The sequence below is a fragment of the Nesoenas mayeri genome, assembly GCF_963082525.1.
Source record: "Nesoenas mayeri genome assembly, chromosome: 3".
Lineage (NCBI taxonomy): Eukaryota > Metazoa > Chordata > Aves > Columbiformes > Columbidae > Nesoenas > Nesoenas mayeri.
The window spans coordinates 663,075-680,962 of NC_137544.1; the positions used below are offsets into that span (position 1 = coordinate 663,075).

The window sequence follows — 17,888 nt, forward strand, 5'->3', positions numbered from 1 at the left end:
TGTCCACAGTAAGTCTAATGGGAGGTGAGTGTGGAGATGATGGCAAATACAAACCTGGGGAGAATGTCACCCCGTTCCAGGGAAGCGCGCAGGGAACGTGGCACTTTCTTCGGTTTGGATCCGTGCGAGTCCGGCGCTGTCTGGTGTGGAACCCCAGGTTCCAGTATAAATTGGGGAATGACCTGTCAGAGAGCAGCGTAGGGGAAAGGGACCTGGGGGTGCTGGGGACAGCAGGGTGACCATGAGCCAGCACTGGGCCCTTGTGGCCAGGAAGCCAATGGTACCTGGGGTGGGTTAGAAGGGGGTGGTCAGTAGGTCAGAGAGGTTCTCCTGCCCCTCTGCTCTGCCCTGGGGAGACCACACCTGGAATCTTGTGTCCAGCTGTGGCCCCTCAGTTCCAGCAGGACAGGGAACTGCTGCAGAGAGTCCAGCGCAGCCACCAAGATGCTGCAGGGAGTGGAGCATCTCCCGTGTGAGGAAAGGCTGAGGGAGCTGGGGCTCTGGAGCTGGACAAGAGGACACTGAGGGGGCACTCGTTCCTGGGGATCAATATGGAAAGGGGGAGTGTCAGGAGGATGGAGCCAGGCTCTGCTGGTGACAACCAGGGACAGGACAAGGGGCAATGGGTGCAAACTGGAACACAGGAGGTTCCACTGAAAGAGGAGAAGCAACTTGTTGGGGTGAGGGTGTCAGAGCCTGGCCCAGGCTGCCCAGGGGGTTGTGGAGTCTCCTTCTGTGCAGACATTCCAACCCGCCTGGACACCTTCCTGTGTAACCTCAGCTGGGTGTTCCTGCTCCATGGGGGGATTGCACTGGATGAGCTTCCCAGGGCCCTTCAACCCTGGCACTCTGGGGTTCTGGGCTTGTATCCATGCACAGACAGCCCTGCCTGGTCCTGCACGTCTGGCTGGAGGGTGACGGATGCGTTTGAGTGTCACTGGCGAGTAAACGTGGGCAAATATTGCCTCTGCCATAGCAGTGGCTGCAGTTCTCTCCCAGCGCTTGGATTCAGGGCAGAGCTGCCTGGGATGTCCCCTGTGAGCAAACCGTGTCCCCGGGCCCGGCGCAGCCACGGCCGGCGCCATCGGGAGACTTTCAGCCTTCAGAAATGCAAATACTTGGGAGCAGGGCCCGTGCTTGCATTTTATAGAGCAGTCAGGAACATGAGGCTCTATCCATTTGTTTTTTTCCAAATAACTTTAACTTGTTAAAATAAAAATCAAACAGATGGTATACATGGTAGTCGTGTAAATGCTTGATTGGTATAATAAATATTTGCTTAATTTCTTTAAGGGTTTCAAATAATTGCCCTAATTGGAATGGTTCCTACATTTGTTGAGCTGCTGGATGATGCCAGAGGTCCTTCGTGTCATGGCAGATGTTGGGTTTGCCTTGGTTTTAGTGTCACCCAGGAGCTGTGACGAGCAGTGAGAGCAGAGCAGCCCTCGCTCTCCAGGGGTCTGCAAAGCCGCGGCCGCTGCTGCCCTCCGGCCTGACGTTGTCCCGGGGCGGCCACGTCCTCCTCCCACTGCTCCCGCTTCCTTCTGCGGCTTTTGGGTTTTAAATCTCTAACTGGGGTCACTGTTTCTCTCCTAGTCCTCCTCGGCCTCTGAGCAACATGAACGACGCCGTGGTGACCCACGTCTCCTCGGGAGCACCCACGCCCACCAAAAGGTACGTGTGCCCGCAGCGGCGCTCTTCATTTCCAAAGGGGAGGAGCACACAGCGTGGGTGAATATCGAACATCACCAGGGCTCTTGTGGCATATTTCACATAACGCCGTGTCGTGGGTTTAGATTGCAGGGTGGCAATAAAACCCTGGCAGATGTATTGTTAACCCCCTCTTCCCCCCCACTTCCCCCTTTTGCCCCTCCCTCTCCCCCCTTTCCACTAAGGAGAGGCGATTGGGAGGAAAAGAAGAACAGAGAGAAGAGAGCTGGAAAAAATTAAAGATGTTTTACTAATGCTACTAATAAGAATAGAGAAAATAATACAAAATATACAAAACCAATCTTGAAAGTCTCAGCAACTGCAGAGCCGGCACCCGAAGTCCTGGACTGGACTCTGCAGCCAAGCGGAGCTGGATTCAGTCTGTCACTGGCCTCAGTTCGCAGGGACGACCAGCAAGGTCCTCTCCTAATGTCGCCATAAGGAAAAGGGACGAGATCCTCGTGATCTCCCATTTTATATGAAGTATTCACGTGAATGGCATGTTATACACAGTTGGTCAGTTTCTTGGTCACTTGTTTCTCGTCGCCCCTCTCGCGAGATGTCCATCCATGCTTATCAATAAGTTTGCATTCCATTGCTAGGTTTACCAAAACATGGGTCTGGTTCTCCAGGAAAATGCAGCTAATATGAAGGATTTAGCTGACAGGCAAAATTCACTGAAAGAGAAACTTGTTTTTAACAAAACCAGGACACGCCGCCACTTCCGAATGTACACGCAGCTTTCATAACGTGAGGAATCATTTGCAGGGCTTCGTTTTGTTCTCTCTGAGGAGCGTTTTCTCGCGTTGGAATAGGTGTATTACATGAGTGCGACTGAAGGAATGTCTGAAGAGACTGAAGAGGGGTTTGTTTTCCGTTTCAGTAGAGCGTTACTGGCCAGGCTGCTCTGGGCAGGCTGGTCGTGTGCCGTGGGCTGCGCTGACACGGGTTGTTCTGTGCACACGCGGGTCGAGCCGCGTGGCCGCGGTTACCCCGTGTTCCCACACCGCACGCAGCTCCCAGAGCCTGTCGGGTTGGCTGTGTCTATGGGAGGCACTTCGGTTTGAGTTGAATCTGGGTTTATGTTTACTCGGTTCTATATACGTAAGTTATTGTATGGATGTACGTATGTAAACATGCATAAACTACCTGAACCCCGTATTTGCACCTTTCTTTCTCTTTGAGATGTGCCAGGGAGAATGATTCCCTGGTTCCCTGCAGACTTTGCTTGCCCAAGCCGTGAATGAATGACTGTTCCCTGCATGGGATGGGGAGCGGTGTCACTGTTCCTGTGCCGAGGTGGCACTCCTGGGTTTCCAGAGCTGCCTGCGAGCTGGACGGAGCAGACGTCCTTGTGCTCTCCTCCTTTCCTTGCCGAAGAAGCCAGTTGTGCGTGCAGGTTGGAACTGGCCGTGTTAAAAGTGTGTCAGGGTGCAATGACTGTGTGACTTTGTGGGCAGTGAGAGGGTCCCCGTGGCTGCAGGATGCAAAGGACAGGGTGCTGGATAATCACATCCAGGCTCCCTTGCCCCGAAAGGCCGGGCCAGATTATCTTGTGAGGTCCCTTCCAACCTGGGCTGTTCTGTGATTCTATGAAACACACCTGTTGCTGAATTAGAGATTGTCCGTAAGCAGCGTGAGCCGTAACATCGTCTGGTCGGTTGGGTTTCAAGCACGAGGTCTCTTGTATCGGCTCCACTTTGAGCCTCTGCTTGGGGTCCAGGTTTGTTGTCCGTAGTGCCAGCAGCAGTCGTGTTCAGGTGTGCCGGAGCAGGCCCTGCTCAGTGCACACGTGTGCTCAGTGCACACGAGAGCAGCACCACCGGCTGCTCCGGCGGCTCCTGGTGCTCGGCAGAACAGGCCTCACGGCGGGAACGGCGCAGCTCCCGCCCCGAGCGTCCGCCCCTTTGTTTAACCGCCTTTGCCCGTTTTCTTCACCCAAGCTGGACAACTCATATTTTCAAAAAGCCGCCTCACCGGCCGGTGGGGACAGTCCCGGCGCCATCGGGTTCGCTCTCCCCCCCGTGCTGGTCACGGGCAGCGATGGTGCCGCTCGTCCCGCGGAGCCATGTGCTCCCAGGACCCCTCCGTCCATCGGCTTTCCCCACCGAGGTTCCTTTCATTCCTTTCTGCCTTTCTCAGGCTGCGTCTGCCGTGTTATCGAGAATCGTGTGTGAGCTGGGGAAGGGGCCGCGGAACTGGAGCAGGGTTGTCCGCAGCAGGGAGCTCCGGGGTCCTGCTTTGCGGATATCGGGAGCCAGACTTGTGCAGAATACACGGATATTGCGGAGGATCGTCTCCCGTGGAGGGGAGGGATCCTCCCTGATCCTGGTTCTGTTCCAGCGCACAGGAGCAAATACTTCACTGCTAAAAGAGCAAACGAGAAGATACCAGCATTGGCTTTATTGCCACGGAGCAGTATTGATTCTAAAGTGCATTCGTTCTACCTAAGGAAACAGCTTTCTTCTTCCAGTTTTTTCCCTTTTTTTCTCTCTTTTTCTTCTTCCTTTTTTCCCCGTGTGGACATGCAGAGTCTCATTGGGGGTGCGTCTGTCACATCATCATGTGCCGGTTACGCTGCTCTTCTCTGCGCCAGGGCCTTCCATGCCTATTCTGTTCCTGTGAGCCGGGGACGCCGCAGAAGCGCCAGGAAAACACGTGTCGGTCGGTCATCAAGTTCTGCCCTTGGTTTTGCACTTGCTCCACCGCGCAGCCGCCAGCGGTTCAGTTCCTGACCCGCGGTACATGCAGAGCTCTGCTTCAGGAATCCAGCCCCCACAAGGGAGTTCTACGATGCAGTTATGACCTGTGTAAGAAAACTCTTCCCTTTTCGTTGTAAAATTCACCTGGTAACGTTCTTCCCGCTGCGGAAGGCTGAATATGTCCCCCTGCTCCAAGCCTGAGGCCTCCTTGCTGGGTTCTGCCTGGCACAGGTGAGCTGGGACTCGTCTCTTTTTGGTGTGTGTCAACCAGAACTGCACCTGACAGCCAAACCTGGGCCCACTCTGGGGTTCCAGTCCCGTTTTCTTCCGCTCATGTGGGCTGCAAAGGTCTGGGAGCCCCTGGGGAGCGGAGACCGTCCCGAGGGCAGAGCCAAAGAGCCTGTGGGCGAGACGTCCAGGGATCTGGATTTGATCCCAAGAAACTCGGAAATCCTGGGTGTAGGAACCACAGCGAGCAAGGGAGGCGTAAAGAGCTTTTCAGCAGTGCTACCAAGATGAGCATTTGGACTCGATAGAATCAGCAACAGGGCTTTAGGATCAGCAGCACCCATGGGCTTGGAGCACCGCTGTGTGGGTGAGGCAGCGAGGTCTGTGCTGCCCGCTGGCCAAGGCAAGATCAGACAGAGCAAACACCGTTCAGAAACAAGGGCCCTGAGCCGTCAGAGCTGTTTGGACACGAGGAGTGTCGTCTGCCTCCACGCACCCACAGATCACCAGCTACCGAGAGCGCGTGGAAAGCTCCTGGAGGGACTCGCTGCTGGTTTGGTAGCTCAGGCCTCGCGCTGTGTGGGAACATCAGTACGGGCTGGATGGGAACAAAATGTCCACACAGGCCGGTTGAGCCACCCGGACCGGTCCTGGTCACAGTTGCCGCCATCAGCAGACCGGCTGGCTGCAGCAGCACTGAGCTTGGAAAACACGCGGCTACGGGTGACTTCCCATGGAAAACCAGAACATCCTTGTGCTCTGTGCAATGTTGTTGCTCCGGATTCAGAGGCTGCACGGGGGCGGTTCAGGGTGCAGAGCTCTGTCACACACGTACCTTACAGATACTGTCCCCAGCAAAGGCGAGAAGAACAGGTGGAATTTGGAATAAACACCAAAGAAACAACGCGATGGTGCAGAATGAGCCCTGTTGTCGTCCCCTGCCCACGGTTTGCTGCGTGGTGAGACATCTGCAGCAGGAGGGATGGCTCAGCCCAGCCAGAACGCACCTTTAGAAAGCCAAAATCTCCTCTGATCGTCTTGGTCCTTTGCAAAACACCCGCTGGGGTGGCAGCGACCGGGGTCGGTCGCTTTCCGTCACACAATGTGTTACCTGTTTAGTTTAGTGGGGAAGGGAGAGATGGGCTCTGATTGCGACGTTACATGGTTTCGCACGTGGAAATCTGCCTGGGCGGGAGGCGTTTCAGCCTTGTGTAGAGGGACATGTCAGGGTCCCGCGGGACCCCCGGGGAGCTGCTCACGGGGCTGGGCCTGGGACTGAGCACCAAAGCTCAAACACGTGCGCTTGCCTCCGCTCCAGAGTCCCTGTGTCTGTCCCAGCATGTCCCCCTCAAAATGGTACAATAGTCATATTTCCGAGAGTTTTGAGGGAGCCGCTGGAGCGTTGGCTCATCCATCACCCGTCTGTCAGCACAGAGTCGTGTTTGTGTCTGTGTGTCCTGCGGTTCTTCACACCTGGAAGCGGCGCAGGTGTCAGCAGTTAATAACAGAGCCAGGGCAGGAAGAGAAACAGGTTTCTCCCCCTTTGGAAATGTCTTGTATTTCTGTTCTGTCAGTTTGCGTATGCCTGATTACAGTGTTTTCCCCAAGATTTATTGCGGCCGCGGTTGCTCTGGGTTGGTCTGTGGTGGAGCGGATCCTGGTGGCCCCGGCACGGCCGGTGGGACGGAGCTGGGGTGGCCGGGGCGCCCGTGCGGCTGGACGGCACCCGCGGCCGCGGTTCGGTGCGCTGGCGCTGCTCAAAACCAGCACGGCCAGTGGACCGGCTTCCTCCTTAAAGCCGAGTTTGGTCCTAAAACCCACCGTGGTTTATACACCTGGAAAACGATGGGTGAAGATGTTAGAACTTCCGCTTGCCTGTCTGGGGACACGCAATTCATCCTGAAAACAGGGAGGATGTGGTTTAACCCGCCTGTCGATGTCCTCAGTGCTGGAGAATGATGGGGTGTCAGTAAACTCGGTAGCATTTGCTGGAAATCTGCCTGATTTCTGTGACGGTGACATTGCAGTGTGAGCAGAGGTGTCGTGCCGCATCCTGCCCGTGCTGAAGAGCACGTTACATTTGTTTGCACCTTCATTAGACCTTCTTTCTTCATGGTGAAGTACTCCAGCTTCCACCAGCAGACTGGGACCACAGGGAGGGGGTTTGTTTCACTTTCCTTCTCCAAGAACTGGAGCAAATACAGATGAATTTACTCAAAGGCAAAGCTGGAAGGAGTAGTAAAAGGATACTTGCACCTGATTGTGTTGGAAAAGAGGCCTCTGCCACTTTTTAATTGCATCCGCATACCATTAGGAAGTTGCTTTCTGTGGGATTTCCTGTAGATACAGATGATATAGATCAGATATAGACACAGATGATATACATAGGTCTAGATTAGATATAGCTATGGGGGCAGATGGAGGTAACACAGAACCTCAGTGGAAGTCTGTACTGATTAATGTACATAGCGTGAAAAGCTGTTTTCGTGTGCTTCCTGGTAATGTTTTCAAGAAAAGGAGGAGTTCAGGTGTAATTTGGGTTGTACTAATATACTTGTGCAAACCAGCCGTGCTCCAGTTCTGATCTGTTCAGTGCAGATGCACACGCAGGCGGTTTGGGTCTCTCTAGGATGGTTTGGGTCTCTCCAGGAGGGTTTGGGTCACTCTAGGAGGATTTGGGTCTCTGTAGGAGGGTTTGGGTCACTGTAGGAGGGTTTGGGTCTCTCCAGGAGGGTTTGGGTCACTATAGAAGGGTTTGGGTCACTCTAGGAGGGTTTGGGTCTTTCCAGGAGGGTTTGGGTCACTCTAGGAGGGTTTGGGTCACTGTAGGAGGGTTTGGGTCTCTCCAGGAGGGTCTGGGTCTCTGTAGGAGGGTTTGGGTCACTCTAGGAGGGTTTGGGTCTCTCCAGGAGGGTTTGGGTCACTCTAGGAGGGTTTGGGTCACTGTAGGAGGGTTTGGGTCTCTCCAGGAGGGTTTGGGTCACTCTAGGAGGGTTTGGGTCTCTCCAGGAGGGTTTGGGTCACTCTAGGAGGGTTTGGGTCTCTGTAGGAGGGTTTGGGTCACTCTAGGAGGGTTTGGGTCTCTCCAGGAGGGTTTGGGTCACTCTAGGAGGATTTGGGTCTCTATAGGAGGGTTTGGGTCACTCTAGGAGGGTTTGGGTCTCTCCAGGAGGGTTTGGGTCACTCTAGGAGGGTTTGGGTCTCTGTAGGAGGGTTTGGGTCACTCTAGGAGGGTTTGGGTCTCTGTAGGAGGGTTTGGGTCACTCTAGGAGGGTTTGGGTCTCTCCAGGAGGGTTTGGGTCACTCTAGGAGGGTTTGGGTCACTCTAGGAGGGTTTGGGTCACTCTAGGAGGGTTTGGGTCTCTCCAGGAGGGTTTGGGTCACTCTAGGAGGGTTTGGGTCTCTGTAGGAGGGTTTGGGTCACTCTAGGAGGGTTTGGGTCTCTCCAGGAGGGTTTGGGTCACTCTAGGAGGGTTTGGGTCACTCTAGGAGGGTTTGGGTCTCTCCAGGAGGGTTTGGGTCACTCTAGGAGGGTTTGGGTCTCTGTAGGAGGGTTTGGGTCACTCTAGGAGGGTTTGGGTCTCTCCAGGAGGGTTTGGGTCACTCTAGGAGGGTTTGGGTCACTCTAGGAGGGTTTGGGTCTCTCTAGGATGGTCTTCAAGGTCCCTTCCAACCGAACCCCTCTGTGATTTGGTAATTCTGTGGTTCTTGTGCTTGTGGCCGTCCACGGCACAAGTGGTGCCAAAGCAGGACGGGACCAGCTGCACCGCAGAGCTTTTCGCTCCTCCAGGACACCATGAACATGGTGGCGCAGGATAGAAACCTCTTCTTGTGATTTCCTGCCGCTAAGAGCACGAGAATAACCTCCCTTTGGCAATGGTTGTGTTGGGAATACGGCTGAGCCGAAAGAACATGGGTTTTGTGCCTGAGCTCCCTGGTCGTGCGCCCTGAGAAGGGAAAAGGAGCAGCCGTGAGCCCCGGTGCTGCTGCTCGGCCCCGCGCGTCCCCGTGGAGCCTCCGCCGCTTCCACCCTCCCCGTGCCGTGTGGTCGGGGGCACATCCAGCGCGGCGCTCAGCCCCCGGCCCCGCGTCTGCACCGCGTTTCACACGGTGCTGAAGCGCGGCGGACAGACGAGATCGAGGAAGGCTGTGCTGGCGCGGGGGGTCGGGGACAGGACGGCGCTGGCGCCGCGTCCGCTCAGGGTTCGTCCACGTTTGCGTAGGTAACGTTTGCACCTGGATGTTCACCTGGCGAAACGCGGGTTTCCAGGGAACGGGCTGGTCGGGCGCCGTGGTCGCTCGGCCGTGCGGGTTCAGACGCGGGAGGCGAATGTTCCGGACGGTTCCTGGGACAGGCACAACGCGGCAGTTTTGGGGCAGTTCTGCCTGTTTGTTACCTGTGACACAACAAAACACAGTGTGTCTCTGGTCTCTGCAGCCAGTGAGCCTTCCTAAATAAATGATGATGCCGTCTCCTCTGTCAGACTAGGCCAAGCCCATCGAATGTTATTTGTTTTTGCTAATTTATTTTAAATTAAATTACTTTGAGAATAGATGTTTTTCCTCCTGTTGTGGTCAATGTGCACTATTCCTCTTTCAGTAATTCTGTTCCCGAAGACAGCCTGTCCCCAATTAGGTTAATTAGGTATTTCCCTCTTTAGATACTCTTCTATGTCCCTTGTTTTCTGAGCGGCCTGTGGGTTGTGCAGCATCTTTCACGTTGTGGATCCACGCCAGAATTTCGGTGTGTTTTGTGTCAGTGTCGTTGGTGTATGCACGGCGTCAAAACGTGGACGGGTTGTTGTGTTTTGTCCCGAAGGGCTGGGAGGTGTCCCTGTCCCGCCACAGCCCGCAGGTGTGCGGGGCACGTGCTGCACACGGGGCGCTGGCGCTGAGGAACCTCTGTCCTCTCCTTTGGGCCAACAAGGGTCTTTGAAGCAGAAATCCTGGCCTGTAAAAGCAGTCGCTGTATTTTCTACCTGTAATACAACAAAATATTGTGTTCTTTTTTTTCTGATTTCTACAACTGAGGAGCCCGGAGCCTGTAGACATTACATTTGCTCACGTGAAATATGTTCTTACAGCCTAAACGCAAAACTATTTGCAGCTTGGGAAGCGAAACTGGAAGGGGTCTCGTGTCACCCGCCCGGCCACCATTAAACCCTGCTTCTTCCTGTCGGGGAGGAGTTATTTCCACCAACTAACCTGGACGTGTGTCCGTCTCCTGCTGTCGCTGCTCACCCGCTGCTCCCGGCCCCTGCGGCTCCTCCTGCGTGTTGGCTGCATTTGCTGCCTCCAGCCCACCGATGGCCCCGGTTCGTCCTCGCTGGGTTTCCCGTGTCAGCCGCACCGGGTGGTTTGCTGGTGTTGATGTTTCACAGGACGTGTCCCGTGCCCAGCTCTGCCGCCGTGGCCGTGTCCCTGCCGCCATGAGCTGCGTCCCTGCCGCCGTGGCCGCGTCCCTGCCGCCATGAGCTGCGTCCCTGCCGCCGTGGCCGCGTCCCTGCCGCCATGAGCTGCGTCCCTGCCGCCGTGGCCGCGTCCCTGCCGCCATGAGCTGCGTCCCTGCCGCCGTGGCCGCGTCCCTGCCGCCGTGGCTGTGTCCCTGCCGCCGTGGCCGTGTCCCTGCCGCCGTGGCCGTGTCCCTGCCGCCGCGGCTGTGTCACTGCCGCCGTGGCCGTGTCCCTGCCTCTGTGGCCATGTCCCTGCCGCCGTGGCTGTGTCACTACTGCTGTCCTCCGCTCGCTCAGCTTCTGTCACCCGCAGTGCTTTCTGTTTGCTCGGTTAGCTTAATGTGCCGTCTGACAATTCCCAGCCTCTTTCCCCCACGGTTCCCATGTCCACGTTCCTCTGTGTGTCATTCCCTTCCCACTGTCCCGTCACCGGTCCCGGCGGGAGTGACTGACCGCGCTGCCACCGTCCGCTCCCCGTTTTCCTCTGGCACAGGTGCAGTACATTCGCTTTCTTGCGTTTGGCCTTTCAGAGCTCTGGAGATCCCAGATCCGTTCCAGCCGCGGTTTCGGCCCCAGGCAGCTCTGGGGAGCTGTTCACCGGTGTGAGCGGAGGGGTCGTGGCAGCCGGTGCTGCCCGTTGCTGTTCCAGGAGCGGGTACGTTTGCACCAGAACACCCGGGACATGCCAGCATCCTACCAAAACAGACGTTCTTTCTAGAGGAGCCATAAACACACCTGTTTGTGTGAGATGAGGGACATCCCAGCCCACATGTGACTTTGCTCCGTGGAGCTGTGACGTTCACCGCAAGAGGAAAACGAGATAGAGGAGGAGGGAATGGTGCGGACAAGGTTCAGTGTAATCAACCCGTCTCACAAATTCACACCAGAAATCCGTGTTTCAGTACTCACCGGTACCTATAGGTGTTTATTTTTAACCTGTGGTTTAAAATCCTCCGTGTGCAATTGTGAGTCTGTGCGTTACGAGGAAGGTGAGAGCGGGGGGATTTTGATGGGGAGGAGATAACGGTCAGGAGGCGCCAGCAAGGGGAGCGGGTGGGAGATGCACTGCGCCCAGGCGGCTGAGGGATCGACATCAGGAGGAAAACGTGCACGAAATAGAAACGGAATCCTGGGTGTGGAACCTGCATGTGGAAGGTGCTGCCAGGGACGCGGTTGGGGGCTGATGCAGACCCTGGTGCTGCTTTGATGGCGTCTGTGCCCCTGGTTGCGGTGGCAGCTCTGCCGTGTCCCTGGTTGTGGTGGCAGCTCTGCCATGTCCCTGTGCCCTGGGTGCGGTGGCAGCTCTGCCGTGTCCCTGTGCCCTGGGTGCGGTGGCAGCTCTGCCGTCCTGTGCCACGGCTGCCGTGGGCCGTGTCCGCCTTTGCTGCGTTTCCCGTGTCCGGCAGCGCGGCTTCGGCCAGCTGAGGAGCTGCTCTGAATCAGTGTCGCTCGTCCATTCCAGCTCTTCGTCCCTGCAGCTCGTGCTGGGTTCCCATAACCTCCCTGCAGAGCAGGCGCTGAAGCGTTCACATTCATTTCTGTTCAAGTCACCTATTCGTACACTCCCACACGTTCTTCCACCTGTTTGCTTTAAGTTTCCTGATGAAGATTTCGATGTATGCTTTTTAAGGAATTCACATCAGCACCCACACCCCAAGGGCTCTCACTGCTCCTGAAGCCCCTTCGCTGGCTCTCCCTCCCCTCTGGTCTCTCTCTAAATCCAGGTGTTAGACGTCTCCCCGCTCTCTGTGCTGTCCCAGTGACCATCGTGCGCTGCTCTCGGGCTGCGTTTCGCTCCCCCGGGTCGTTACAGCGCGTGGATTTCTGCTCAGACGGACGCCCCGTCCTCCCGTCCTGTGCGGAAATCGGAGCTTGTTCCGAGTGTCGAGGGCGCAGTGCCCCCCCCGTGGCCCCAGCTCCGGTGTCTGGCCTTGATCCCCAAATCACTGTGCTAAATTTCATGGCCTGGATTACACGGAGCGCGATGCTCGTTACCCTTTGTGACCTTAGCGCCTGTTTAAATCAACCCTGGGGGGACATAATGCGGCAGAAACCAAGAGGTCCCTGTGGATGGCGTCCTGGCAGCTCCTTCCAAAGCGCTTTCCCATGTGCGCCATCTCGTGAGCCGGCGTCAGAGACACCTACAGGGATTTCCTGCCATAAATTGCAGGTTTTTTAATAAATTCACTGTTTTTCTCGGCATTCCTGGTAGGTGTTCAGAACAGAAGCTGAGACACCAAAAGCACCGTTTAAATACCTTCGTCATTTATTGAGCTGCCTGTAGAGCTGTGGAGCCAAGTCCTGGTGTGTGAAATGTGGGGCTGGAGCCACAGGACCTCTCGGAGCCCGTCCCCACTGACCCAGACCTGCACCTGTCACCCTGGGTGGGACACGGAGGGTCCTGGATCCCCGGGATGAGACACAGAGGGTCCTGCACCCCAGATGGGACACGGAAGGACCTGGATCCCCAGGATGGGGACACGGAGGGTCCTGCAGCTCTAGGATGGGACATGGAGGGACCTGGATCCCCAGGATGGAATCATGGAGGGTCCTGGATCTCTGGGATGGGACACAGAGGGTCCTGCACCCCGGATGGGACATGGAGGGTCCTGGATCACTGGGATGAGACACGGAGGGTCCTGGATCCCTGGGATGGGACATGGAGGGTCCTGGATCCCAGGATGGGACATGGAGGGCCCTGCACCCCAGCCGTCCCTCTGTTGTGGGTTTTCTCTCCCCGTTCTCTCCCCTCTCCCTCGAAGGAGCCCGGTTATCGCTATTTCTTGCTGCAGTTCGGCTGTTGCTTCGCGTGGTGCAGCCTGGTGTTGCGTATGGCGGCTGTTGTGTGAAGAATGTGGGAAGCACGCTATCAAATTCCATTTTAACGCTGCTTTGACGAATCGGGCGGCAGCACGCGGCCGATGCGGGGGAGGACGTGGGACTTTGACACCACCTGAAAACGGCCAGATTCTGTGTGCACAGGGCAGTTCTGAGTTTCTCTGCCTGGGATACGTTGATCACTTTTCAAAGCAGAAGAAGAGCCCCTGCGGTGTGTCTGACCCTGGGCAGGGGCCTGACCTGGCCCTCGGGCGCGTCCAAAACTCCTCTTGGAAGATGTAGATACAGTTCGAAGTGCTGGTTAAATAGGAGGTTACTCCAAAGGCGTTTTTTGAACAAGGAACCTGCCCAGAGCTTGTATTCAAGGGAATCGCAGAGGTGCAACTCCAGCTGTGGATGGATCTGTGCAGAACCGCCCAGAGCGTCCCCGTCCCCGTCTTCCTGTACGGACAAGGAGCTGAGCCTGGTGTGGGTTAATGATGGAGAACAGAGAAGGGAGAGAGGAGCGGGAGGAGATCATGGCGCCGAGGCAGGACATCGGACATCGCCGCCCCTGCTCCCGGCTGTGTGAAGAAGGTATCTGCGCTGAGACGCGTGTCTGAAAGCCAAAGGGACACCTTCAGGTTCCTGAACACATTGTAAAACCATCGGTCCGTGCCCACGGAGAGGGGCAGGGGGTAAAAATAGCTGGCGGAGCCATGTGGGGAACAAGTCATGTGGAAGGATGGAGACGGGGCGGGCGGCCCCGGGAAGGACGGGAAGCGCTAATTTTACATCTCTTGACTCATCAAGCTTCTGACACCATCCCATATGGTGTTTGCATAAATAAAGGAGGCAGATGTGGACGGGCTGACACTACTGTTACGTGGGAGCAACACCAGTTGACAAACTACAGTCGGAGAAAGAAAACATCAATGTTTTCCTGCCCAGAGGGAGCGGGTGGCAGGGGGGGTCCCAGGGTCTCTGGTCCTGGTTCAGCCGCACTCGCTCTATTCCCCGGCAGCTCCAGGGTGGAACAGGGAACGCGGGCACAGAAATATCGGTGCCGGGGACGTGCTGGGGCTCTGCAGAGGACAAGCCGCTAATTCAGTGATCCTGGAGAGCAAACCTATGGAATTGATAGAGACATTGTTGAGTGACAGAATAAGAAATGTATGGACAAGATGTAGAGAATGACCAACTGATGGGCCTGTTGCTGAAGGGTATCCTGGGAACTGCAGTGGATTAGGAGCTGGGTGCAAATCGTTGCAATTCCCACAAGAAGGGATGGTGCTGCAGGTTTGCAGGAAGAGCAGCGCCGTGTCCAGGGCGGCTGGGACAACCATCCCGCAGCGGTGAGTGTCCTGTCTCCTGCCTGTGGGGCATCGCACGGCGAGTCCAGACCAGCGGTGTCATCGGCACCGCGCCTTGAGATACAGGTGTGCAGACAACATGGTAATTCTGTTCCTGGCTGCGGTGCTGAGCCGGGAATCAGCAACTCCCCCCTGTTCCTCGTCCTTCTGTACTGGGGAGCCCAGGACTGCTCGTCTCAGCCTTTCCCAGCGGAGCTGAATTCAGTGAAAGACAAGACCTTTGGAAGCGGGAGTTAAAGGTGCATGTTGACATCGCTGTCCTGGGGACAGCAGGGTGACCATGAGCCAGCACTGGCCCTTGTGGCCAGGAAGCCAGTGGTACCTGGGGTGGGTTAGAAGGGGGTGGTCAGTAGGTCAGAGAGGTTCTCCTGCCCCTCTGCTCTGCCCTGGGGAGACCACACCTGGAATCTTGTGTCCAGCTGTGGCCCCTCAGCTCCAGCAGGACAGGGAACTGCTGCAGAGAGTCCAGCGCAGCCACCAAGATGCTGCAGGGAGTGGAGCATCTCCCGTGTGAGGAAAGGCTGAGGGAGCTGGGGCTCTGGAGCTGGACAAGAGGACACTGAGGGGGGACTCATTGCTGGGGATCAAGATGGAAAGGGGCAGTGTCAGGAGGATGGAGCCAGGCTCTGCTGGTGACAACCAGGGACAGGACAAGGGGCAATGGGTGCAAACTGGAACACAGGAGGTTCCACTGAAAGAGGAGAAGCAACTTGTTGGGGTGAGGGTGTCAGAGCCTGGCCCAGGCTGCCCAGGGGGTTGTGGAGTCTCCTTCTGTGCAGACATTCCAACCCGCCTGGACACCTTCCTGTGTAACCTCATCTGGGTGTTCCTGCTCCATGGGGGGATTGCACTGGATGAGCTTCCCAGGGTCCTTCACCCTGGCACTCTGGGACTCTGTGATTATCACTGAACTCCTGCATGTCCGAATGGGGCAGCGGGCATTCCGGGGCTGGGGATGATGCTGCACAGCCCCACGTCTGACCAGCATCACTGTGACACCCAGTACCAGTTAATGCTGCTTTTGAACCACAGAGCTCGTGGTTATGTGAGCTGTGCAGACCAGGACGGCCTCCGGGAGCCTCTGTAGTTTAGTACATCTGCTCCAGGAAGGCAACACACACACCTACACATTTTTTGCGGTGCTGCGGTGCAGCCCACAGAACATCACTGAGCCACAAAATCGTGGAATAGTTCAGGTTGGAAGGACCTTTGGAGGTCATCTGCGCTTAGATGTTCTCCTGGATGAGCCGACACCGGTGCATGATGGCAGACACAGCGCCCACACCGGGAACGGACGTCAGAGACGTGCTGGGGATGGTGCTCAGGTACACGTGCGCCTCATCCAGCTCCTGGTTTGTTTCCAAACCCAGGATGCCGGTCCCTGTTAAAGCTGTTCCCGTTTGGAGTGAGAACCGTGGCCGTTTCTGCTGCGCTTTGCCTTTCCAAGGCGCGTCTGTGCTGAGTTACGGTGGAACAGGGTTTGGAAGCTCGGCTGCGGTTGCTCCGAAGCTGCGGTGCCGCTCTCAGCGCCTGCGGGGCCGCGCGGTGCCTGGGAGTTCCCGTGCGCCGCGGCCGCTGCCGTGTCTCTGTTCCTCCAGAGGCTGGTCCCTGCCCGCAGGGGCTGACGCGCCTAATTCCGCTTTGCCTGTTTTATAAGGTCTGGTTCTGCTCCTGGCGGATTTCTCTGACATGTTGCTGCACGTAACGGAGCAGAGAAGAGCTTGTGTGTCTAAAAAATGTGGGTTCTGTTTTCCTAGTATCAGTCTATTGGTGCTGAAAGCAATAAATGCCATGTACTAACAGCCCCTGAAACAAATACTTCCTGGACGTGTGCAGAAGGAATTAACTGGGGGTTAGAAACTGGAAGAGCCGCGTGAATACCTGACACAGGAGGATCAGCGGGACCTCTTGTGCACTTGTAGTTTAGGAAGAAATGTGTGTTATGCTAAAATAGCAATACATGTTCAAGAACCATTTTCTAGGTAACGAACTCTGATGTGGTGTGGAGACTTGGCATGTCCCGCTGGTTCTGTCTCCTCGTACCCCATCACATTCAAAACTGTAGTAGCGTCATTTTGATGAGCCCGCAGAAAATAAACCCGCGGGTCGTTGAGTGAGCCCATGTTAGAGGACGGTCGTGGTACCGACCGCTGCTGCTGCCGCTGCCTTCAGGGGGTCGTCACTTCGCTCGGGGTTTCGTTTGCTGGAGCTGGATAACGAGAGCAAGAGCAGGGACGGGAACTGAACCGAACCACTTTTGGTTCTGATCTGAGACGTGGCAACAAAGCTGCACCCCAGTGCGGTTTAGGGGATTTCGGAGCGGTTTGGGCTATTTCAGAGCGGTTTGGGGTCCTTTGGAGCAGTTAGGAGTATTTCAGAGTGGCTTGAGGTACTTTCCAGTGGTTTAGGGTATTTTGGAGTAGTATGGGGTATTTCGGAGCAGTTTGGGGTCCTTTGGGGGTGTCTCTATGGTCCCTTTGGGGTGTCTCTATGATCCCTTGGGGGTGTCTCTGTGGTCCCTTTGGGCTGTCTCTATGATCCCTTTGGGCTGTCTCTGTGGTCCCTTTTGTATGTCTCTATGGTCCCTTTGGGGATGTCTCTGGGGTCCCTTTGGGGTGTCTCTCGGGGCACAGCAGGCTCAGGGATCCCCAGCTGGACCCGTTCCGTGCACAGGTACCCAAGTTCTAATCCATGTGTGTAACTGCAGCAGCTGACACACGGGAGGTTCCACTTGAGTGTGAGAAGGAGCTTGTTGGGGTGAGGGTGTCAGAGCCTGGCCCAGGCTGCCCAGGGGGTTGTGGAGTCTCCTTCTGTGCAGACATTCCAACCCGCCTGGACACCTTCCTGTGTAACCTCATCTGGGTGTTCCTGCTCCATGGGGGGATTGCACTGGATGGGCTTTCCAGGTCCCTTCCAACCCCTGACATTCTGGGATCCTGTAACACATTTCCATTTTCAATTCCTCCTCTGTTCATTCTGATTCGTAGCTGTTAGGTCCATTATTGCTGCGTCGAGTGACCCCGTGTGCTCTCTGTTGCCCACCCGCAGGTGCAGTGGCCCCGTGTGCTCTCTGTTGCCCATTTGCAGGTGCAGTGGCCCCGTATGCTCTCTCAGGTGCAGTGGCCCGTGTGCTCTCTCAGGTGCAGTGACCCCGTGTGCTCTCTCAGGTGCAGTGACCCATGTGTTCTCTCAGGTGCAGTGACCCGTATGCTCTCTCAGGTGCAGTGACCCCGTATGCTCTCTCAGGTGCAGTGACCCCGTGTGCTCTCTCAGGTGCAGTGACCCATGTGTTCTCTCAGGTGCAGTGACCCGTGTGCTCTCTCAGGTGCAGTGACCCCGTGTGCTCACTCAGGTGCAGTGACCCCGTGTGCTCTCTCTCGCCCACCCGCAGGTCTGCGCGCAGCCCGGACGCCGCAGCGGACGAGCACGCCCTGATCTCCGCGCACGTCGCCCGGCTCCAGCGCGGCACCCGGGGGGCGCGGGGACGGCCCAGCCCCAGGTACTCACAGGGAAACGGCTCCGGCACCCTCCACGGTCTCCTGAGAACGCACCAACACGTCTGCACGCACCATTGGGGAGGAAGGGATCGGTTTGTGTCCGTCCCC

General features: G+C 56.5%; 1 protein-coding gene across 1 annotated transcript in view; it reads left to right on the plus strand.

Annotated features, from left to right (window-relative positions):
- DTNB (dystrobrevin beta) overlaps positions 1-17,888 on the plus strand; it is a 174,267-nt gene that overhangs the window by 68,190 nt on the left and 88,189 nt on the right. Inside the window, exon 11 of the mRNA XM_080341105.1 lies at positions 1,597-1,674. Within this exon, the coding sequence (XP_080197231.1) occupies positions 1,597-1,674 (78 nt within the window). The remainder of the gene's footprint in view (positions 1-1,596; positions 1,675-17,888) is intronic.